Source organism: Metopolophium dirhodum, chromosome 1, assembly GCF_019925205.1.
Source record: "Metopolophium dirhodum isolate CAU chromosome 1, ASM1992520v1, whole genome shotgun sequence".
In the NCBI taxonomy this organism is placed as follows: domain Eukaryota; kingdom Metazoa; phylum Arthropoda; class Insecta; order Hemiptera; family Aphididae; genus Metopolophium; species Metopolophium dirhodum.
Window position 1 is genome coordinate 22304152 of NC_083560.1, and position 25684 is coordinate 22329835.

Genomic DNA, 25684 nt, shown 5'->3' on the forward strand with positions numbered 1-25684 from the left:
TATACTTTGGGTCAAAATGCCCAATTAATTAATACAGATAAATCGTGTTTTGATCACCGCCATGCAAGTGATAGCACTTTAAATCGGCAACAAATAAGCAATGCTTGCAAAAGAAAAGCTGTAGACACTATATTTGAAAAACTGTAAAAAATAATACGAAAAGAAGTATCAAATTATGCTAACGAAGGAGATTTGATTGCACCCTACTTCAAACTCATAGCAAGGAATATTCATAATGCAAGGATGCATTGTTTCCCTAAACTGCCAACATCAAGAAAAGAAGTTCACGAAATATTAATTTTATTAGACATAAAAACAAATAGAGGTGAGTTATTTTTATATGAAAATGATGCGCTAAATGAAATAGTTATTTTTTCATGTAAAACAAATATAGATTTGTTAAAAGAATTAGATGTTTTATATATGGATGGTACTTTTAACTATAGTGATAAATATTATACGCAACTATACACGATTCATGGCATTAAAAATGGAGTGTACATTCCGTTAATGTTTTGTTTATTGCCAAATAAAGAAAAAAAGACTTACATTGCATTATTGAAAACAATAAAAATAGCTGGAGTAATACCTAAAAAAATTATTTTAGATTTTGAAATAGCAATGCATCAAGCAGTTTTTGAAATTTTTCCGGAAACAGAGGTGTTTGGATGTCCTTTTCATTTGGGCCAAGCTTGGTACCGCAAAATTCAAAATTTAGGTTACGCACCACAATTTAATTCTGCAAATAATGACGATGTAGGAAAATGGTTAGTACATATTTTTGAACTTCCTTTTCTCAATCCAGAGGAAGTGGCAGAATGTTTTACAGAATATTTTATTGCAGACAAACCTGAAAATGCAGCTATAACCGAATTTTGTGATTATTTGGTAGACAGTTATATATCAAATGAATCAATCTTTCCTCCGAAAATGTGGGCGCGGCAATGTTCTGATAGAGTCCATACGACAAACGCTTGTGAAAGTTTTCATTCAGATTTTAACTCTAATTTTTATCACCAACATCCAAATATTTATAAAATTATTGAAATTCTCAAACTTTTTCAAGTAAATACGTATATAAAAATAAGAACTGCAATTAATAACCCAAAACCAAAAATCAGTAAATAATACGCCGAAAAAGTAGATTTTATAAATGAAAAAATTTCAGATTATAGAACAAGCAAAATAAATAAATACGATTATGTTAAATTATTAAGTTATAGAAATAAACCTCATAAAATATAAGTTTTCATTGTTATTATATTTTTTACTCATCATATTATATTTATTTGTGACGATGCATTATGCGATTATTTTTTTGATTTTTTACTCTTTATATTATATTATATTCAATTAGGAAAAATTAAAATGCATTATGAAATTTGTATGATATTGTATAATCATCATATATGTATTTATTCGTATATACATCATATATACATATTTACACCTTTTTTCCACAGTGTAGGAACTACCATACGTACCTGGATATTACCGTGTAGGAACTTACATGCGTATCTTTTTCCGCCATGTAGGAACTAACATAGGTACCTGGTTTTTACCGTGTAGGAACTTACATACGTACCTTTTAAAATTATTATATTACTGCAGTAATGACATGTCATTTTAACAAATACCATACCTCATTGATAGGTTAGGTTAGTTTTACCATAGTTAAGTACAAAAAAAATATGTTCCTTATCTTTAACATTTTAGAAGTATTCTAAACAGAAATTATTAAGGTATTCATTTTAATTTAGAAGTTTAACCAATGGCGGATTTAAGGGTTCAAAGAAAGTCGGCAAATCCATAAGAGGTGCCTCGACCAAAATGTACAAGTCACATACTCACCCCCGTATCATAAAATAAGTAATTTCATCGAAACGGAAGGGAGTGGTATAGGGGTTACCCCGCAGAATGTTTGTCCACTACTCCGCTTGACTAAACTTTAAATACTTATAAGCAGGGCTAGGATTTATAATATGCAACAGCATGTTTTTTTTGCGACTTCTGAAAATTGATTTTGTCAGTTATGTCCACAAATCACCTCATGATGAGATAAATGGTGGCATTTTTATTTTGCATGTTTTTGCATATTTTGGATAAAATGCATATTGTTACATATATTGAATAAAATGAATACTATTGCATATTTCGATTATAAGAATTCAAAAAATGCATGTGTTATAGTATATTTCATATAACCTGGTTTTTTTGTCAAACATAAATTTTATTTTTATAAATATAATCCTATGGTACAATAGGTATGCTGAATAGTTTGACGGTAAATGATCATTCATTTTCGAAAATTTAAAAAAATGTATGGTCGTAGCATGTAACACGTAGTGAATATAAATTATAAAAGAAATATTTTATTTTATTTTATTTCTCAATTATATTATATTAAGACAAACAGCCAATCACTGATGTATTTCAATAAATAAATATTTTTTTTGTAACTATGTTTTTGTGTTTATCTTATAAAAATTTAAATGCATATTTTTGCATCTTTTACCATTTTTTATTGCATACAAATTCTAGCCTTACTTATAAGTTATAACTCATAAGCTACTCGTCCTAAATTCGATTTTTATGTATCAAAATACTTAAAAAAATATTCTGCTTTGGAATAAGAAATCAAAACTCTATGTTTTCATTCAAAAAAGTAAAAACTGAAAAAAATATAAGGATAAATAATATTTTAAAATATGATTGTTTAATAAAAACGTTGTTTATTTAACAACTTGAAACTATGTGAAAAAATATTTTCAAAAACATTAATACTTAGTTTAATCATAGTTTAATGATTATACACATTATAAATATATGCGTCATAATATTATATGCATATAATTCGATCAAATAATTTGAAATTTATTTTACAAATATGTTCTAAATATGTTTCGAATATTGAATCAATAATGTCATATATTGTATACAAATCTAGGTACTAATGTAGCGTACACAACTACACCGAATATTGTTGATGTGCACTTGTGTCCATCGATTTCTCCACGTGTAATACACAAAGGACAAAACTAAGTCTTGTTTCAAAGAATCAGATAAATTACTAAATACTTATATGTATACTGGTGCATTTATAAAGTGCGACAGAAGTAGATAACTTATAATGAATTGTGGTCATATTATAAACATATTTCAACGTGATGAATTCTTGAGAGACATTACAAATTACGATGATACGCATATTTTGCATTGATTTACCTGTATGCAGTTTGCCGGGTAGGTAGTGAACAGATGGCTAAGCTCATTTTCCTTTATCGTGTACTTACCTATAAAGAGGCTAAAATATAATTTTTTTCGTACTACACACTTTATATTAAAAATGGAGATACCGTAGGGGGTTTTGCCCTCCCCTCCCCCAAATGTATTTAATCCATACACATAAATATATATATCTATAAATAACTATCTGTATCAACAGAGTATACAGACGATATCACAATAAAACAATTTATGTCGTCATATCGATACGACTAATTAATTATGATTACGCCGATTAGGGTTCAGATTTTAAAGGAAATACTTTTTTTTATATATATAAAATATAAATATAAATCGTATACATGAATTCGTTTTACGTAATTCTGATTCCAAATAAATGATTTTATTTTAGCTTTTTTTGTGTACTACAAAAAATTATTAATTTTAAATTTGATAAATGTTGTCAACATTTGAACTTTAAATGCATATAAAAAAAAAATTTGCCTATGCAGTTTTAATATTTTTCAACTGCTATTTTAACAATATATCAGGAGCCTTGCATTAAATTTTCACGCTTTTTTACCTAAAAAATAAAATTTAATTGAAAAAAAAACCAAAAAAGATCGTGTGTAGAAAATGCTAGTATGAACATTCAGTGCAATTTTCAAGTATCTACAGTCATACGTTTTTTAATTACAACAAAATAAGAAAATCGTTACACGAGAAATCGAGTTAATATCAAATATTTTAAAAATATGAATTTCAGACGCTCATAAAAATTTAATTTAAGAATCTTGAATTACATTTTCAAATCTTAGATTTAAAAAGAAAAATTTTTATGAATTTTCATCTCAAAATAATTTGCTAATTTTCGAGATTTTTCCGTATTTTGTTAAGATTTGAATTTTAAACGGTTATCAATATAAACTGTGACTGAGGATTTTTAATAGCTTTCATATCATTGTAATAATGACACTAGTTTCACTTTCATATCAGAAAAGTTACCGTTCAAGAAAATCCAAGCACTTTTATTGTCCTAAAAAGTGATGACAGAAACAAAAAAAAAAATTTAAAAAAACACACATCATTGTAAAATCAATACATTTATCGTTCCACTCAAAATCTAAAATAAAAAAAAAAAAAAAGGTGGGTAAGTGGATGTCGCTCTGCTGTACAGTAGGTCACAAGTGGGTCACTGTAATTGATGGTGTTAAATTTAAATTCAATTATATAATATCATTGTAAAAGAAAAACTATTCGGAGCGAAAACAGTCAGTCAGCCTATGATATTACCAAGTATATATTTTGATGTTTGATGATATTATTGTGAATAAAGTAATTTATATATAACCATATAACCTATTTACGTGGTACCTCTTTTTAAATTTTCAATCATTAGCTATTAAAGTTGAACATTTTATAAATTTTCAACTACAAAATAATTATTAAATTTTAAATTTGATAAATTTTGTCAAAATTTGAACTTTAAATGCTTATAAAAATAAATTGTGCCTATACATTTTTAATATTATCAACTGCTATCGTAAAATTATATCAGGAGCCTTGCAATAAATTTTCATGGTTTTTTACCAAACAAACAAGTATCTACAGTCATTTGTTTTTTAATTACAATAAAATAAGAAAATTGTTACATGAGAAATCGAGTGAATATCGATTGTTGTAAAAAATATAAATTTCAGACGCTCATAAAAATTTAATTAAAGTTTCTTGTAGACATTTTTTTTTTTTGATAAAGGTAGACAAACTTGTGAGTAATCTTATTTACATTTTCAAACGTACATTTCACCAGCCCCCCCAAATATAATTTTTGACATTTTTTTTTTGCAAAACATTAGTGTGCCATTAGTGTGAATTTGTGTGACTATTTTCAGAATTTGTGCGATACTGGTTTAACCGTAAATTCAAAAATATATATGGGGGGCTGTAGAAATGTTCCCCAGCCCCCCATCATAGAAAAAATTACAATTTTCAAAATTTTCTTTTGCCAAACATTAGTGCGCCATTAGTGTGAATTTGTGCGACAACAACCAGAATTCCTGCGACACCCGTTATACTCGGAAAAATCGTTTTTCCATTTTGAGCATTTCCCCAGCCCCCCATCATAGAAAAAATTACAATTTTCAAAATTTTCTTTTGCCAAACATTAGTGCGCCATTAGTGTGAATTTGTGCGACAACAACCAGAATTCGTGCGACACCCGTTATACTCGGAAAAATCGTTTTTCCATTTTGAGCATTTCCCCAGCCCCCATCATAGAAAAAATTACAATTTTCAAAATTTTCTTTTGCCAAACATTAGTGCGCCATTAGTGTGAATTTGTGCGACAACAACCAGAATTCGTGCGACACCCGTTATACTCGGAAAAATCGTTTTTCCATTTTGAGCATTTCCCCAGCCCCCCCCCCTCATAGAAAAAATTACAATTTTCAAAATTTTCTTTTGCCAAACATTGAACGCCAAGCGTTCGCCAAGCGCGAACCTTATTGGTTTACATTGCGCGTATTAAATACTAAAATACGATGTCACCATTGTATAAAGTTGCCAAATTTAATATAATTTATAAGATAAATGTCATATTTATACTCATCTTTTATTGTAATGTTGGATTTTCTATCTATTCATTATACATACATGCACTGCAATTATTGCACTAACACGTAAGTAGTTAAGTTACCAACTAATTTCACTGTATCAGTAATTATAAATTTACCATTATGGATTCAATAAACATAGTACGGTCTATTTTATAAAAAAAAATCTTATTAGTAATTTTAAATATAGGTAATCAATTAATTAACAAAAGAAAATACAACTAGAAAACAGTGTTCTGCTACTTCACTGACGAAATTATATACATTTTATCAACCAATTAAAACATTTTAACTCTATTTCGAGTAACCTGGCAAGACCACAATAATTTTTACTTTCCATTGTATCTTACGCAAAATGTGTATTCTAAAAATCCCCCGTTACCGAGTGGAGCTAGTGAAACTGGCTTCCCACATGGATCTTATAATTTACAAGCTGACCGATACCGAAAAAAATTTGATATATTGAGTTCTTAATTAATACAATTTAAATTAAAGTTGTGTCAAATATTATCAATAATAAAAATTTGTTATCATATTAAAAGGAAAAATATAGAGAATACAAATATTACGCTAATATTATGTTTAATAAATTCAAATACCTACACAAAACCAATCCTTACAGCTTTAATATAACACTATAATTACCTATGTGTCTTGCGAAAATATTAGACGAATCCAGGTTGAATAAACCTACAAACAAAATAATGCATACCAGGCCAAGCATTGATGTTCTTAGATTTATATCGGAAAGACAATGTTGAGAGCAAGGCGCGCATAGCCGATATAAGAGGTCGCAGTGGATCGGGCACACATTACCTTACTCTGGCACAGGCCATATAATTATTTTTACTAAGTATCAAGAAAGTATTTATGAATTCATTATTTTAATTGTAAATAACAAAATTAATTTAGCTTAAATTAAAAAGATAAATTACATAGGTATATAATTTTAGAAACCTTATTTTGATTCATTGATATAATATTGTGTTGTCTATAGTTTGTACATTTACATATTATTTAAATTTAATAAGACCTACCACAACGATTTGTTAAAAATAAAATTTAAAAAAATCGTATTTAAAATCATACTGAAAGTACAATAATGTGATATTATTTTCTAAACAAGCATGCAATATATAAAAGGTCTTATTTTATATCTGAATACATTAAGTAATATTGGTGATGACTGAATATGAAAATTTTTGATTTAGATCCAATGTTAAAATTTAATATTTCGACTTACCTGGAAGACAGCGCAAAAATTTATGGTGGCAAAAGAAAAATTTGCAAATTGTAATTTTTTCCATAATGGGTGGAGAGGGGGGGGGGCTGGGGAAATGCTCAAAATTTTCCGAGTACAACAGGTGTCGCACAAATTCTGGTTGTTGTCGCACAAATTCATACTAATGACGCACTAATGTTTGGCAAAAGAAAATTTTGAAAATTGTAATTTTTTCTATGAGGGGGGGCTGGGGAAATGCTCAAAATGGAAAAACGATTTTTCCGAGTATAACGGGTGTCGCACGAATTCTGGTTGTTGTTGCACAAATTCACACTAATGGCGCACTAATGTTTGGCAAAAGAAAATTTTGAAAATTGTAATTTTTTCTATGAGGGGGGGCTGGGGAAATGCTCAAAATGGAAAAACGATTTTTCCGAGTATAACGGGTGTCGCACGAATTCTGGTTGTTGTCGCACAAATTCACACTAATGGCGCACTAATGTTTGGCAAAAGAAAATTTTGAAAATTGTAATTTTTTCTATGAGGGGGGGCTGGGGAAATGCTCAAAATGGAAAAACGATTTTTCCGAGTATAACGGGTGTCGCACGAATTCTGGTTGTTGTCGCACAAATTCACACTAATGGCGCACTAATGTTTGGCAAAAGAAAATTTTGAAAATTGTAATTTTTTCTATGAGGGGGGGCTGGGGAAATGCTCAAAATGGAAAAACGATTTTTCCGAGTATAACGGGTATCGCACGAATTCTGGTTGTTGTCGCACAAATTCACACTAATGGCGCACTAATGTTTGGCAAAAGAAAATTTTGAAAATTGTAATTTTTTCTATGATGGGGGGCTGGGGAAATGCTCAAAATGGAAAAACGATTTTTCCGAGTATAACGGGTGTCGCAGGAATTCTGGTTGTTGTCGCACAAATTCACACTAATGGCGCACTAATGTTTGGCAAAAGAAAATTTTGAAAATTGTAATTTTTTCTATGATGGGGGGCTGGGGAACATTTCTACAGCCCCCCATATATATTTTTGAATTTACGGTTAAACCAGTATCGCACAAATTCTGAAAATAGTCACACAAATTCACACTAATGGCACACTAATGTTTTGCAAAAAAAAAATGTCAAAAATTATGTTTGGGGGGGCTGGTGAAATGTACGTCATTTTCAAATATTATATTAAAAAAGAAAAGTTTTTATGAATTTTCAACTCAATATAATTTGCTAATTTTCGTGATTTTTCCGTATTTTGTCAAAATTTGAGCATTAAAATACACATATTTTGACTCTTTTTGAGCAGTTTACGGACACTGTCAGTTTTCATTTTTTTTAGTTTTTTTTACTTTAATTATCAATAAAATGTTATCTGTTGAGTAAAAAAACTTAATAGAAGGCTCCTAGGTTATTGTTTCAAAGGCAGATGAAAAAAATTAAAAATCCTTAGCCACAGTTTTTACTTATAAGCATTTAATTTCAAATATTGACAAAATACGGAAAAATCACGAAATTTACAAATTATTTTGTAGTTGAAAATTTAAAAAAGATGGGCAAGTGGATATCGCTCGGCTGTACAATAGGTTATAAGTGGGTAACTGTATAATGAATGGTATCAAATTGGAATTCTATGATATAATATCATTGTATACGAAAAACGATTCTAAGCGAAAACGGTTTGTCAGTGTTGATAGGTATTTTATAATATTTTTTTATTTAACATAAAAGACTGCGGCAGCTTTGGCCATTTGTCTGAAAGTGACTTACATTATTATATTACATTGTTACATAAAATGTATATATAATATATAATATACAGGTTATATTTCTTTATAGAAAGTTGATATTTGTTAAGAAAAAAAATAGTTTTTGAATTGTAGTTCATTCTGGACTGAAGATGGTGAGTAATTCCGAGGGTTTCAATACGGTATTGTTGGTTAGAATTTCTACACTCGGTGAAAATGTGCTTGATCGTGAGTTGTACACCACAGGTGGTGCAATTGGGTGGATCCTCTCTTGTCAAAAGGTATCTGTGGAAATGGCAAATGGATATCGCTCGGCTGTACAGTAGGTTATAAGTGGGTAACTGTATAATGAATGGTATCAAATTGGAATTTTTTGAGTTGATGTAAGATAATTCTGGTATAGTAATAACTTTAGGTAACATGTGTGAAAGTTTGGCGACCTCGTTTCGTTTTTCATTGCCTGCTATATTGCTTGTCCAGGAATCCACATGAAAGATATAATATGTTTGCTGGCAGACCGTGCAATATTTTCTTTTTAAATCTAAAATTTGAAAATGAAATACAAGATTCCTCATAAGTTTGACTGCCTTTATCAAAAAAAGAATGTCTACAAGAAAGTCAAATTAAATTTTTATGAGCGTTTGAAATCCATATTTTTACAACATTTGATATTCACTCGATTTCTCGTGTAACGATTTTCTCGAAACACTTATTTACAAAGCAGAACAATTTCACAAATTGCAATTTATTGCCTGGTTTGGATTGTAAGTAATTTGTGTAAATATATTTATATCATGTATTATACAACTTTATGCTGAATTTTAACTTTTATTTTAGGTCTGCTGTTGCCAATTTACCATCAACACTCTTTAATTATTTCAAATTTTCAAGTCCCAAGGTATACCTTTTATAATTGGTTTTATGTTTATAAAATAATAATTTAGACAATAGGACATTTAGCTGACAAAAATAATGTATAAACAGTTTGAAATAATATGGGTTCTAGAACAATAAATAATTTTAATTTAAGTTCATGTACTACCTAATAAAATAAAATAAATATAATAGTTAATACAAAATTAAAATAATATATTCTGGATATTTCTGAGAATTAATAAATTGAGAACATTATTGCAAAATATTATATTTAGCTATTTTAAATGAAATAATTTCATTGGTTTGATATTACCTACCTCCAAATTACATTGATACTATCGAGGTAAACAGTTCATATAAAAAAAAGGTGGATAAGTGGATGTCGCTCTGCTGTACAGTAGGTTACAAGTGGGTCACTGTAATGGATGGTGTTAAATTTGAATTCAATGATATAATATCAGTATATTATAAGTATATTTGATGATATTATTGTGAATAAAGTAATTTATATATAACCTATTTACTCGGAGCCTTGTTTTAAATTTTCAATCTTTAGCTATAAAAGTTAAACATTTTATACATTTATAACCACAAAATAATTAATAAATTATAAATTTGATAAATGTTGTCAAAATTTGAACTTAAAATGCTTATAAAAAAAAATTGTGCCTATGTATTTTTAATATTTTTCAACTGCTATTAGAACGATATATCAGGAGCCTTATATTAAATTTTCACTCTTTTTTACCCAACAAATAAAAATTTATTGATATTTATAGAAAAAAAAACTAAAAAAATTGAAAACTGACATGTCCGTAAACAGCTCAAAAAGAGTCAAAATATTTTCAACATTTTATGGTGTATAGAAAATGCTAATATAAACATTCAGTGAAATTTTCAAGTATCTACAGTCATTCGTTTTTTAATTACAATAAAATAAGAAAATTGTTACATGAGATATCGAGTAAATATCAAATGTTGTAAAAATATAAATTTCAGACGCTCATAAAAATTTAATTTAAGTTTCTTCTAGACATTTTTTTTTTGATAAAGGTAGACAAACTTATGAGTAATCTTATATTACATTTTCAAATCTTAGATTTAAAAGAAAAATTTTTATGAATTTTCATCAAAATAATTTGCTATTTTTCGTGATTTTTCCGTATTTTGTCAAAATTTGAACATTAAAAGCTTATAAATAAAAACTGTGACTAAGGATTTTTAATTTTTTTCATATGTCTTTGAAACAATACCCCAGGAGCCTTCTATTAAATTTTCAAGCTTTTTTACTCAACAGGTTAGGATTTTATTGATATTTATAGATTAAAAAACTAAAAAAAATGGAATTTGACAATGTCCGTAAACAGCTCTAAATAAATAAAAATATTTGGAAAATGTTATGGTGTATAGGATATGCAATTATAAACATTCAGTCAAAATTTCATGTCATTTTTTTGAGAGTTACACCAAAAGTGTTTACCCCCCAAAGTACCAACTAGATTCACTTTCCTATCAGAAAAGTTACTATTGAAGAAAATCCGAGCACTTTTACTGTCCTAAAAGGTGATGACAGACACAAAAAAAAAAAAAATAAAAAATAAAAAAATAAAAAAAAAAAACACACATCATTGTAGAATCAATACATTCATCGCTTCGCTCAGAATCTAAAACATTTTTTAAAATTCAAAACCTACAATAGGCATATTGAGTATTAATATTGTTTAAGGGTGGATTTTTCAATGGATTTGTAATTGTGTACACTATAAATGAGTATAAATACAAGTTAGTTAAAAAAAATATAATAAGTAGCATTGATTAGTTTAAAAAATCAATGTTTTGATGAAACCTATGTTTATTTAATTATTATTATATGTTAATTAGAGTTTGTTAATTTCTCTTATTAAAATATTCTTAACAATGTTTTACAAAAAATTTTATTGGTTAACATCTATACTCTTTTTAAAAACGTGAAATATACTGACAATAATTTTAAAAAAAAATAATAAATAAATAGCTTAATAAGTTTCAAAATACTTTGCAAATGTAAGTATGTATGGAAAATTGACATCCAAAGATTTCGTTAAAATTTAAAGTATCTATAATTATATGTTTTTGTGTTATATCAAAAAAATTGAATTTTTTGTCAAAAACCGGTTTTCCCTAAAAATCTGTTTTCCTTAACCTTTTCACTGATACAGACGTAGTATTACGTTCCTTTATTTATAAAATAAAATATGCACGTTATCTCATTAGTGATTACACCGAAAAATGCAGAAAAATTAAACGAATTGGTATGAAAAAAAACGTTTCTATGTTCATTATGGTAGCAATGAAAATTAATTTAACATATTATTTATTCCAGTGGTTACTTAAGTGAAAAAATAACTCAGCAGATATGATTATTTCAGGAAAAAAAACTTAGCAGTGAAAAGGTTAATAGACTTTAACTGATTAAATCTTGTTGAGTTAATATAATTTAAATTAGCTAAAGCATAGACACGTAATAAAAGAACATTATGTTACATGAATCTATTATAATAAGTTACAACACACATTGAAACTAGTTATATTTATTGTCATGTCACTTGAAAATGATTCAATCTTGTTATAAGTTAGAAATTTAAGATGTCACCAAGTTACTTAATTTTAAAATGTGTAACTATTACAGGGCGTCTATTTTGTATTCCGTAAGAACAAACTAGAAACTATTAATTTTAACAAATATAAAACAAGTACAATTAAATTGTGTTTCTAATAATTATATTTTATGATTTTAGTTTGTCGACAAGTATGGCTCCACCGACCCACTGGTACTTAAATGACAACGTAATAAATGATTATTTTAATTTGATCAAAAAACAAAATCCGAACGTTTATTCCTTTGATACCTATTTTTATGAGCGGCTTAAGAAATCTGGATACAATTTTATAGAACGTTGGACAAAACGTGTTAATATTTTTTCAAATAGAAAAGTTTTTTTTCCTATCAACATTAAAGCGAACAATTTTGCACACTGGGTACTCGTCATGGCGGACATGGAAGACCAGCAAGTTGTATACTTTGACAGTCTAAGCAATCATCACAATTTTGAAATTCATAGTGATATATTAGAATACTTAGGCCTCGAGCACAGACGAAAGTTGGGTACACCTCTACCTTTTGAAGACTGGAAATTAGTAAAAGATGAAAACCCTTATTCAGTCTAACGGGAGGGACTGCGGAGTGTTTGTGTGCACATTCGCGGAGTATTTGTCAAAAGATGCCAAATTTAATTTCAGTCAAAAGCATATGCTCTCATTTAGGAAATTAATCGCTTATAAACTGTCTACCCAGCAACTCATTAACATACATGTGGAGGAAGATCATATTGATGAGGAAATTGATCGTATAACTAATAATTTTTTAATTAACAAATTAATTTAATTTTTGGTTAGTACCTATTATTTGTAAATAATAAAATATTAGTCTTAAGTATTTAGATTTAATTATATCAGTGTAAAAAGTTGTGTATATAAAATACATAAGATATTGACTGATTGTATTTATGTATTTTTGTTTATTATTCTCTTTAAATGGTAAGTTAATATTATGGGTACTGATTAGTTTTATATTGTTTAATGTTTATATTGTGTTCTTCTTTTTGTGGAAAATATGTTATATAAGGAGACAATAATATTTTTGAAAACATAAAATTGTCAAATCCTTGTTTGTGTTTTTAAAATGTCATTCTTCAAATATTGTGTTATGGACGTCTCCAAAACCGAGTTTGTTCGCTAATAAGAAATACGTGGTGTATGAGTTATCACTAATACTTTATTAATATAATCAGTTGTACAGAATACTTAGATTTAAATAATTAGACTTAAAAGATTAACAGAGGTTCTGCTCGATGGTCTGACAGTACTACACTAAATCTTATACAGACAGCGAGACACGGTAGGGGCTCGCTCGGGCTCAAAACTGTCCACATAGCGAATTCCCTTAGCCCATGTGACTCTGCCTGTTCACATATTAATATGCTTACACACTATTCTATATAATACTATTACTATATCTTATACTGCGTATAGCATACAGACAGGGGTTCACAACACCCCCCGGACTACATGAAACATGGGGGTCTAATGATCACCATGTTTCACTTCATCCGTGAGTTCCGATGCTCTGAAGCTTTTAGAATTTGTAGAGGAGTGTATGGGTTGCACACACTCTGCTACTTCCGGTCTGTAGAGTCGGGGTAGATTACACTTATATTTAATCAACATGTACAGGCTTACTGCTATTATTAAAATGACAATAATATAAACTATAATAAAATGATGGTCTGGATTTACAAATATTTTGGTATCGTTGTACATTTTAGATAATTCTTTCAGTTTTTCGACATCTTCAGCTAACTGATTAAAATTTTTAAAATATTTATTTGTATCTATTTGCTCGGGGACATGACTGTTAATTAATTCTGGTATTTTTAACATTGCGTGCAGATTTGGATTTTCTGGAACGAAATCTTTATGAATTTCTGATGATAGGGTTCTCGATGGTGTTAAGATCAGATTTTCTGTATATATAACGCAATTATCGGAAATTTGAATTTTTCCTGTACCCGTTAGTAGAATTCTGCTAGAGTTTTGTGAGCATGTTACTGTCACTGCCTGCGAAATGCAATAATATAACCACGCGTTTTGCAGATAAAGCTCATGCCAGATTGTAGTATTTAGGCTTAGATATTTGAAATTACACGCTCCTATCGTTTGATACGGGGAATTGTACAAAGATACCTCACAATTTTCCTGGTGTATAAATTTACTGATTGCCTCAGGATTTACACATAACTTAAAAGAGAACAATGTTTCACATTTTTCATACTGATTTTCGGTTAGACTAAAATGATATTCATTAGTATCGCTTATTTCCAAGTACTGAGCTTGTGGTTCAATGATTACTATATTACCTTTATTTGTAGCAATCGGAAGTGGAATATTATGAAACAGGTTAAACCGAAGGTTTGACAATAAGGGTATACGGGTCACAAATACGAGATTCTGTTGGATGTACACTACGCTTAACTTGGATGTTCTGAATAATTCAGGAATTGATAAATGAGATTCAGTTATAGGTAGCTCTAGTGTAGACGGTAATGTCAGTTGTATTTGTTTATATTTTGCTCACAGTATCGCAGTTACAATGATCCTTGCCATGGTTTTTTTTTTTTTTTATATTTACTGATTTTTTTTTTTCTTCTTCTACGGGATGCTCTGGATGGTCTGCACGGGTGTTCGGCTTGGCTTGAATCGAATTCCTTGACTGTTAACGACGACTTTCCTCTTCGACTGCACTTGTGGAATCGAAGTTCGCTAGCCCCGAAACTGCTGGCGCGGGGACCACTACACCCTGTAGTGGGTTTCTATGATAATACTAGTACAGTATAATTTTATTTCACGTGTCAATGAACACGGCGCACTCGTGTAGTATATTTATATAAATAATATATACTACTATAGCAACGACCCGTGTGAAATATTTACGAAAACTGAGAGCGCGCGTAATATTAACGTATATGATAATACGATATAGATATATTATATATACGTAATACGACGGCGGCGGCCCACACTGCTTGATACTACTAGACGGCAGTATTTGTTTACAATCACGACGTTACGGCGACTATTTTCTGCCGGCACTATATTATAATATATATTATGTATTTATACACACGGCGGCGGCACAGACGTTCGGTTTCGTTAGTACGCACGGCGGATGCGTGCGTGCGTAAGTGAGTGTCGTCTGATTCGGCAGCACTATCGACACGGCGGCGGCGGCGCGTGTATTATGATATATTATAAGTCGTTTTTGTGTGTGTCAATAAATTGACCTTCGGTTTCAGCGGTAACACGTACAACGGACGCGGCGGCGTTGATGCTCGTATTACGGGTTCGCGTTCGCGTGCGTGCGTGCGCTACTAACTATTCGTTCGGGCGGCGCTACTGCGTGTTCCCTCTCCTTGTCTTGTACACTGAGTTCCTGTACACCTCGATGTTTTGGATTTTCTGGACACTTCGGATTTTCTTCTTCAGATTTTCTTCTTTAGATTTTCTTCTTCAGATTTTCATCTTCACTTAATTATATTAAAAGCATAGATTTACTTTGACTCGAAATCACACGACATTTACTAACTTATTGTTTAACGAACTGGAATCTACGGATCCCACCGCTGCCACCAAAAATGTTATGGACGTCTCCAAAACCGAGTTTGTTCGCTAATAAGAAATACGTGGTGTAGGAGTTATCACTAATACTTTATTAATATAATCAGTTGTACAGAATACTTAGATTTAAATAATTAGACTTAAAAGATTAACAGAGGTTCTGCTCGATGGTCTGACAGTACTACACTAACTCTTATACAGACAGCGAGACACGGTAGGGGCTCGCTCGAGCTCAAAACTGTCCACACAGTGAATTCCCTTAGCCCGTGTGACTCTGCCTGTTCACATATTAATATGCTTACACACTATTCTATATAATACTATTACTATATCTTATACTGCGTATAGCACACAGACAGGGGTTCACAACAATTGATTAAATTACAACATGCAAATGTATTTGGGTTATTTACTCGTTCATAGATAGCTAACTGCCTAACTTATACCATCTAAATAATCTGAAAATATATTTCATTTAGGTACTTAATGTAATAATGTACATTTCAGCGGATTGGAAAATCATCTGGACCAAAAAATTATGATGCTAACTGGTAATTTATATTATTTTTTTTTGTCTGGAAAATATGTATGAAGTTATCCTTGCCTGTATATACATATTGCAGACTAAGGCAAGTATTTAAAAAAGAAAATTGTAAGAAGTCAAAATTTTATAGTTTAAACTTCAGTCACACTTAACAAATTGAAGTATATTTTGAAAAGAAAATAGCATTGTCCTACATTTGACAATAGTAAAAGTTTTTGTTGGTTAAAGTATTTAAATAATTTTCAAAATATATGGATATATTGTTGATAAAAATTTAGTGTATGATCAGTGTAAGAATTAACACATCACATTTGTAGGAATTAATGTATGTAGTTTTTTACTTTATACTCTCGTGTAGGAACTTACTATTTTTTTTTTTTTTTTTTTTTTTTTTATTGGGTAACCCGCGGCAACATAGGCCATTGGGTGTGGGGAGGGCACTGTAGGTTTTTATATTGGGTAGGTTTGGTAGGTTTTTATATTGGGTAGGTTGGTACACGTGTGTGTTGTGTTTGGCAGAATTTCTAATGGGGCACCCGTAGGTTTCTGCCGTGCCCCGGGGTGGGGGGATGGCGGCACTTGTTCTCCGGACACCGTGACTTGCACGGAGAAAAATGCCGCCCAGTGGTCGAGGATCGAGCTCGGACCGGCTGTGCCGAATCCGTCGCGTTAGACCACTCGGCCACCTCGTCCCCCCGAACTTACTATTCCCCTCCATTATATTGGCGTATGTGTCATGGGCCATAATAATTGATAATAATTATACAGGGTGTATCTTATGTCATTGTATGTGGGGTTTTTTTTAACAATTATGGAACAATGATATGAACTTTTGTTAAAACGAAAAGACGTTTCTTTATTTTTAACAGGTCATTTTTTTTATAACAATTTCAACATTTTTAAACACCTAGGCGTACCAATAGCAAAATCAACTTTATTTTTTCAAATGGTGACTACTATATTTTTTAATGGATTCTGGTAAATCTTTTTTTTCTGAAAATTTTGATAGTTAAATCATCAATTTTGGTTTGCTGGTATATTAAGTATGGTCTTCTAAAGATTAGTAAAATATGTATTAATACTTTTAAATTGAAATAATTGGTATAGGTTTAATTTACAAGAGCTAAATAATTTTTTCTTTTAACTACCTTTTGATACATTTAAGTTGAATCAGTAATCTAATGACACGCTCAAAAAAATAACATAAATAAAATTGTAATTACATTTTTTTCATCATAGTTACTTTTCTTACAATATCATAAATTTGTATTCTTTTTTTGCTTTGCTAATTTGGTAAATGTTATCCGATTGTTGACATTATAATATGTCTTAGGTAGGTACCTATGTATGGGGGTTAAAAAATGTGTGTACCTAATGAAAAAAGTGCAATGTTATGTAGTGGTATAAACTGGAAATTAATACCATAGGTTTTGATCACGAGTTAATGCTTCGTCAAATCATAAATACCTTCTATTGCACAAATCAAGGCTATTTAACTCACTCTCAACCCTTCAATTTTTAAGACAGGAAAAAACCTTATATGTCTATTGTCAGCTGTATCTTGAAAGTTATGAGCCTTCGTTACAATTATTTAAAATAATTTTGTCTTGCTGGGTGGAAATAGGGTTAAAAATTTGAATTTTTTAAAAAAAATGAATAATGTGAATGGACCACCGACCGATTTTAAGGAATTTAACATAGGTACTATGCAATTTATTGTCATATTATAGTTTTGAGTGCAGGTAGTGTAAATAATGACAAACTAGAGTTGTCATGGTCTAAATGTGTGCGTAGTAAGTGATTATCAGTATTTATTAGAGATAAGTCCGTGTGATAGTGAAGTACAAAATATTTGTCGGCCGGATTAAACGACAATAATAATAAAATAAATGGCGTGTAATCTGATTTATAATATTATTTTGCGCCCGATATGTGTCAGATAGGTAACCAGGTTAACAGAATTAGACTTGTAGTGGTGGCAAAACCAGTATTTTACCCCTGTAATCCTGCACCAATTTACCTTTTGACCTTACCACCACTTTATGCGAATTTTAAGTATCCAAAATGCATTTCCCAAAAAGGGGACATCCTAACGAAGCCAGGGATGTGCTTGGCTAAGTCGTAGTACAATATTCAGATTTTTAATGAATTATAATATAGATTCTTTAAAAATAGTTATAATATTAATAGTAATAATAGGTCTCTAAGATACCAATTTTATTTTAATAATATTGAAAATTTAACAGTTGCATGATAAAATATAAACAGTTCATTAACACTTTCTATGTACACACATACACTACCTACTGAATATGGGACATTTTCGGAAGCTTGTCGCTCTGGTGTTACGGGAGTTTGTAGCCCAGTCACAAGGCAAACAGATTCCAGAACTTATTCCTGATAATTTTGGTTGGTATTTAACACATATGAGACAGGCAGATTCGGTGAAAGGTGTGAGAGACACAGTGAAATGTATATTTTACGTTTTAACCGGAAAACACCCGAAAACACAAGATGTGGCGGATGTGGTAACGAAATGGATAGTAAGAATTTATCCGTGATCCAATGTAAGTACGGCCCATTCAACCGCGGTCTAAAACCAAACTTTCGGTGAGGGCCTGACAAAAAACATTTTACAATATTGTTTTTTTTTCTAGATATTGATTGGTGGCAGAGTGCTGGAAAAACCATTTACGTTACCAGAAAGTTATTCATTTCCATACAACATACAACAAAGTCAGTGGAAAACCCGAACTCATAACTCTTTTTTCGATCCACACGAGCAAACTTTGCTAGAGATCAACAGTGTATATGAAAGTTATAATTTCCCGGAAAACCCATTATTAAATGTTGAACCGCCGCGACGACAACGACAACCAGTAGAACACGTACAGTGCCTCTCACCACCCTGAAAGGTCCGAAGAAGAATCGTCGATGAAGAACCAGAAGATGAGATTGAACATGCTTGCTGCCCATGCCAACAACCTGAAAAATATAAAATGTTAAGATTTTTCTGTACTTTATTTTATTATATTTATAAAACTTAAAATCCATATTATAATGTTTATCGTAAAACGTAGATATAAATTCTTATCTAGTGTTGAACTATTAAATGTAAATAATATACTATTATTATATAGGGGTAAAGGTAACATAAGGTTTTTTTATATGTTCTCTGGGCCGCTAGATTTTTGCAAATTCGAAATTGGCCCTCTAGTAGCATTGGCCTATCCCTGCACTATTGGAATACAAAAACAATTTTGCAATATATAATGAATAGGTAGGTAATGTTGTTCAGAATATTTGGGGGAATGTTAAAACGTCACATCAGTGAATATTATATGAGAACATCGACTTAATATAAAAATGTATTATGGTATTAATGAGAACACAGAAATGTAATTAGAATAATGATGAGAAATTACTTTTTGTGTACTACAGAAATTGAAACTTCATTAAAAAAAACTTAAATTATGAGGTAGGTACCAATAATTTAATTATATGATACATAATAATTGTCAATAATGAAAAAAAAAGCCGGAAAGATGTCATTCTGCTGTACAGTAGGTTACAATTAGGTCATTGTATAATGGATTGTATTAAACTTGTATAATATCATTGTATAAGTAAAACGATCTGAGTGCAGACGGTTTGTTAGTCTGCATTTTAGATTCTGAGCGGAGCGATGAATTTAGTGGTTTTACAATGGTGTTTATTTATTTTTTGTTTTTTTATCCTGTATATAAAATTTCTACCATTAGGAGTATTTTGATTTCAATATATAGTACCTTATATTTTAGCAAATTGGATCAAGATGGTAAGTACTTTAGAGAGGTTATTTTTCGATTTTCTCAATAGTTAAATTTTAATGCCACGGGAAAAGGCAAATTACGAAAAACCACTTAAAATGGGGTTTTAATTTCAAACATTTTGTATATCAGTTATCACCGTTACAACGAATTCCAAATAATAATTCAACTTAGGTAAAGGCATAGTAAATAATAAAAATATAAAAATCCCGACTGATAAACCGTTTCCGCTCAGAATCGTTTTTCTTATACAATGATATCATATGATTGAATTCAAATTTAATACAGTCCATAATACACTGACCCACTTCCTTATTATAACTTTGAAGAACTAACTCAAGTAATATATTATAATGTAAATGCCGTAAATGAATGTTTTGACGAAAATGTACCAGACGTATGCACAAGCCGACAGCAGCAAACACCGGTTGAAAGCGCGAGGCCGGTTCGGATAGGTAAAGCAAAATCCGTTGGAGATGCACCTTTAGGCACTAAAATGCGTTATCGTTTGCGACAGTATCACTCTGCGCGGATTTAGTGTGTGGCGAGTGCCCGGCCCACACACGGAAACATATACGCACACCCCTACTAGTTAATTGTTATTTATATTATTTAGTTTTGTATTATATTTTGTTATCGGAATTATTATTATAACATGTAGATTATTCGCGATCGGCCGCCGACGCGGACATTCAGCATAGGCCGCCGGGGTGCCGTAGTCCGTCAATAATAATTATTGCCGTTAACGCGCAATCACCGCAGATCGCTGTTTTGTATTATAGTATGCATTGCAGACGCGAATTGCCATGCTATTATCCAATTATATTGTTTTTATATATTGTGACCTGGCTCGAATAGCCGGAGAGCATTATTGTGTTTTTAATTGTTTTTGTAATAATTGTTATTATCGCAGGCACGAATCGCCGTCATTATATTTTTTATTATCATTGTAATTGCGGCGCACGGAAATCGTCGTGCGTTACTGTGATCACTATAATCCAGCTCTAATAACCATAAAACAACCTTATTATAACTTTGAAGAACAAACTCAAGTAATATATTATAATGTAAATGACGTAAATGAATGTGCTGACGAAAATGCACAAGCCAACAGCAACAAACACCGGTTGAAAGCGCGAGGCTGGTTCGGATACGATAAAGACCAAATTTTTACAGAGAAGAACATAACTTAAAAGAAATTAGAGAAATTATTATTTAACACCGTTTTTGGCGACCCAACGTGCATTTCCCCCCCGTAATCCTGCACCAAGTACCGTTTTCTGGACAACTCGATCTCACCACTACTGTATGCTAATGTTACTCACCGAAATGCATCCCTAGATCAATATTTGAACTTTAAATAATTAAAAAAAAAATTGTGACTGGATTTTTCATTTGCCTTTGAAACAATATATTCATTAAACAATAGCCTTATATTTATGGTTTCAAGCTTTTTTTACCCAACAAATACAATTTTATTGATATTTGTAGAATAAAAAATTTAAAAAAAATGGAAACTGAAAGTGTCCGTCAGTATTTTACCGTCCTAAAAGGTGATGACAGACACAAAAAAAAATAATAGCTCAAAAAGAGTCAAAATACCTTGAAAATATTTAGGATTATTCGTTTTTGAATTACAACATATCAAAAATTGATTTTCTCTTATAATCACCTTGTAGTACATTATCTAATGCTAATATTGGTAACATAGTTGCGTATTTGCATAAAATATATTCAAAATGTATTTGCAGAATATGTATCCTACAGTAAAAAAATTTATTTTACGAATAATAAACATTTTCAAAAAAAAACATGATAGTACGTATTTAACTCTATTTAAACATTTTTACTTAATTTTTCTTGTGCGAAATATAGGAGTTGGGTTTGTTACGACACCATAACCTACCCACAACCTAAGGGGAACACTCACCGTGTGTCGCTCTAAGGCCAAGTCGTTAGAACTTGTATGAACTTTTGAATACACGCATAAGTTAACTGAAAACTCATGATTTATTTAAAAGGGGAAAAAGGTAGCATTAGCTGATGAAATAAAATAATAAGAGTTAGATTAGGGTGATCATTTGGGTTATATTATACAAAAGGTAAATAATTTTAGCATAATTAATAATTTAAACAATTTCGTAGCCGTAATATAAGGCAATTTTTTATTGGAAAACAAAATATAATAATTTAGTTTCATACAATAAATTATAAAGTTTTTTTGTGGATGTAAATAATATGATAATTTAACGTGGACAAAGGTGAATAATAAGATGTGTCGTGGTGAGTTTGTGACACATGGCAATTCATAGAATAAAATAAGTTATTTAACAATTTTAAGTATCATAGAGTGAATAAGATAATAAGGAACCTGTCGCAAGACATAATTATATTAATATAATATACATCCTGTACAATGATGATGATAATAATAAATAAAATAATAGGCTATCGGCATGACGCAACGAGACGTTTACATAAACGTTGATTATAACAATAATAATACTATTATTATACAGCTGGAACACGTAGCCGAATATACGCACTTGTCATCACGATAATTTGTAAATACAACTCGACATCGTTGTGACGATTAAAGTAATAGTAATATTATAGCTGGAACACGTAGCCGAATATACGCACTTGTCACTCGATGAATACGCCTCGTTGTGATGTCAATACACAAACAATATTAATAATGTAGTTATTTAAGAAAATAATAATAATTATGATGGCTAGTTCAAAACCTTGGCTGCGGGTGGACATTTTCTTCGGGCAAGTCACGGTGTCTTACTAAATCAATCGTGGTAATAAGTCCGACCGGGACTCTGGGATGCCATTTTCCCGTGCTTGCTACCGGAATCCGGGTCTCGGGTGACACTTTGAGCTATGCACTAGAACCAAAACTCGCCTTTTGTTAATTTGCACTGTCATGTATAAGGTTAATGAAAATGGTGCGAGTGTCAGAAAATATGTTAGTCTAGTGACACGGACATAACATTGCAAATCCTCAATACTGCACCAGCGATTAACCACAGCCATAGAGACAATTATTTTATAGATAAAAAATCCGAAAGCTTACACAATATCATTGCATGTTTGCCGTTAACATCAAGTTTAAGAATTTTTGCGGATATGGATAAACGTTAAATTATGTAGTATGTTTTAATAGGTTCTGTACCCCCCGCAAACCCGGTGAATCCGGCTACCCCACCCAGCCAATGGTTTGAGCTATGTTATCGCGAACGTGCTCGACCTTTCCTGGCCCCTACCGACGTGAAAAACAAAAGAAAAATTAAGGAAAAACTGGAATTTTTACGAAAAATCTGTTTTCTAGAAAATCGATTTTGGTTTTTGGTGCAACTCTAAAACAAATGACCGTAGGTACATTAAATTTTGGCTGAATGTTTAAATTAGCATTTTCTATACACCATAACATTTTGACTTATTTTGACCTGTTTACGGAAATTTTCAGTTTCCATTTTTTTTAGTTTTTTTTTAAATATCAATTAAATTTATTTGTTAGTTAAAAAAAGCTTAAAAATTTAATAGAAGGCTCCTAGAATATTGTTTCAAAGGCAGATAAAATAAATTAAAAATCATATTCAAAATATTTTTTTATAAGCATCTAAAGTTCAAATATTGACAAAATACGTAAAAATGACGAAAATTTGCAAATTATTTTGAGTTAGAAATTCATAAAAAGTTTTCTTTTTAAATCTAAGATTTGAAAATGTTATACAAGATTATAAATAAGTTTGTCTACCTTTTTAAAAAATAATGTCTACAAGAAGGACAAATTAAATTTTCATGAGCTTCTGAAATTCATATTTTTATAACATTTGATATTCACTCGATTTCTCATTTAACGATTTTCTTATTTTGTTGTAAATAAATAACGAATGACTGTAGATACTTGGAAAATGAATGTTTATATTAGCATTTTCTATACACGATAAAATTTATAAAATAATTTGACTCTTTTTGAGCTGTTTACGGACATAGTCAGTTTTAAATTTTTTTTAGTTTTTTTTTTCTATAATTATCAACACAATTTTATTTGTTGGGTAAAAAAGTGTGAAAATGTAATGCAAGGCTCCTGATATAATGGTACAATAGCAGTTGAAAAATATTAAAAATACATAGGCACAATTAAAGTTCAAATTTTGACAAAATATATTAAATTTAAAATTTAATAATTATTTTGTAGTTGAAAATTTATAAAATGTTCAACTTTTATAGCTGATGATTGGAAATTTAAAACAAGGTACCACGTAAATAGGTTATATATAAATTACTTTATTCACAATAATATCATCAAATTTACTTGGTAATATCATAGGCTGACTGACCGTTTTCGCTCCGAATCATTTTTCTTATACAATGATATTATGTCAATGAATTCAAATTTAACACCATCCATTACAGTAACCCACTTGTCACCTACTGTACAGCAGAACGACATCCACTTACCTACCTTTTTGAATTTGATTTGTCAGGTCTTTCTGTTACATCCTGTAATACCTACCTAGCTATATGGTGGATATCGTAAATGCTATATTATGTATTTACCAATTTTATCAAACACAGATCGGTTGAGCTATAACATTTTATTTGTTTGGATTTATATTCGATTATTCGTTGAAAGGTTATAAATCTATAAAAATATTATTAATATATTATATATTTTTTTCATTCATTTAAAATAAAAAATTACCATATAAATTGAAAATATTTAATAAATATAAATGATGGGAAAGTTGTTATTCGTCCAGTAATATATCGACTATAACTACTTGTAATCGGGTTAGGTCTGGCCTTAGGTTTAGTTAGTTTTTGCATAATATTACTAACTAGAACTAGTGGACACCAATGGTCATTTATCCTATTAGATAAAGAGGAGTTGATAATTACTGTTATTGAGGGTATAATCTCTGATACTGCTGAACCGATTTCGAAAATTCTTTCACCAAGAGAAAGCCACAATCTCTTGTGAAATCTTATTTGTACAGATTTACAATTCATTAGTAAAATCGAACGTTACAATACACGAAGTTAACGCCATGCTGGCGATATCAGTAGGTTTATCAAACGGGTATGGGATTCTACAAAAATGTTTTGATAAAGGTGCTGCACCACCGAACTTTATAGGTGGTAATTTAAATTCCACAAATAATTTAACAATTATTTAACGATAACCCAAAATCAGTATAAAGATATAACAGCGAATGATAATACTGTGCATATTACTTGTAACCATTACAACCACTTGGCCATCAAACATCCAAGCAGAAAGCAGAAAGCATAAATCATTGGATTCACCTGGCAAATATAAATTCCTACACGAGAAATTTCTAACATAATTCCTAACTAAAAATTGGTTACATAAAAGAAACGAAAATATTCTCACATTAATCAATAAATATTAATAA

At 30.3% G+C, this 25684-nt stretch overlaps 1 protein-coding gene across 1 annotated transcript in view; it reads left to right on the forward strand.

Annotated features, from left to right (window-relative positions):
- Positions 1 to 621: 621 nt before the first annotated feature.
- Positions 622 to 25684, forward strand: part of LOC132934315 (sentrin-specific protease 2-like) — a 255804-nt gene continuing 230741 nt past the window's right edge. Inside the window, exons 1-2 of the mRNA XM_061000610.1 lie at positions 622 to 932; positions 12464 to 12837. Of these exons, the coding sequence (XP_060856593.1) occupies positions 622 to 932; positions 12464 to 12837 (685 nt within the window). The remainder of the gene's footprint in view (positions 933 to 12463; positions 12838 to 25684) is intronic.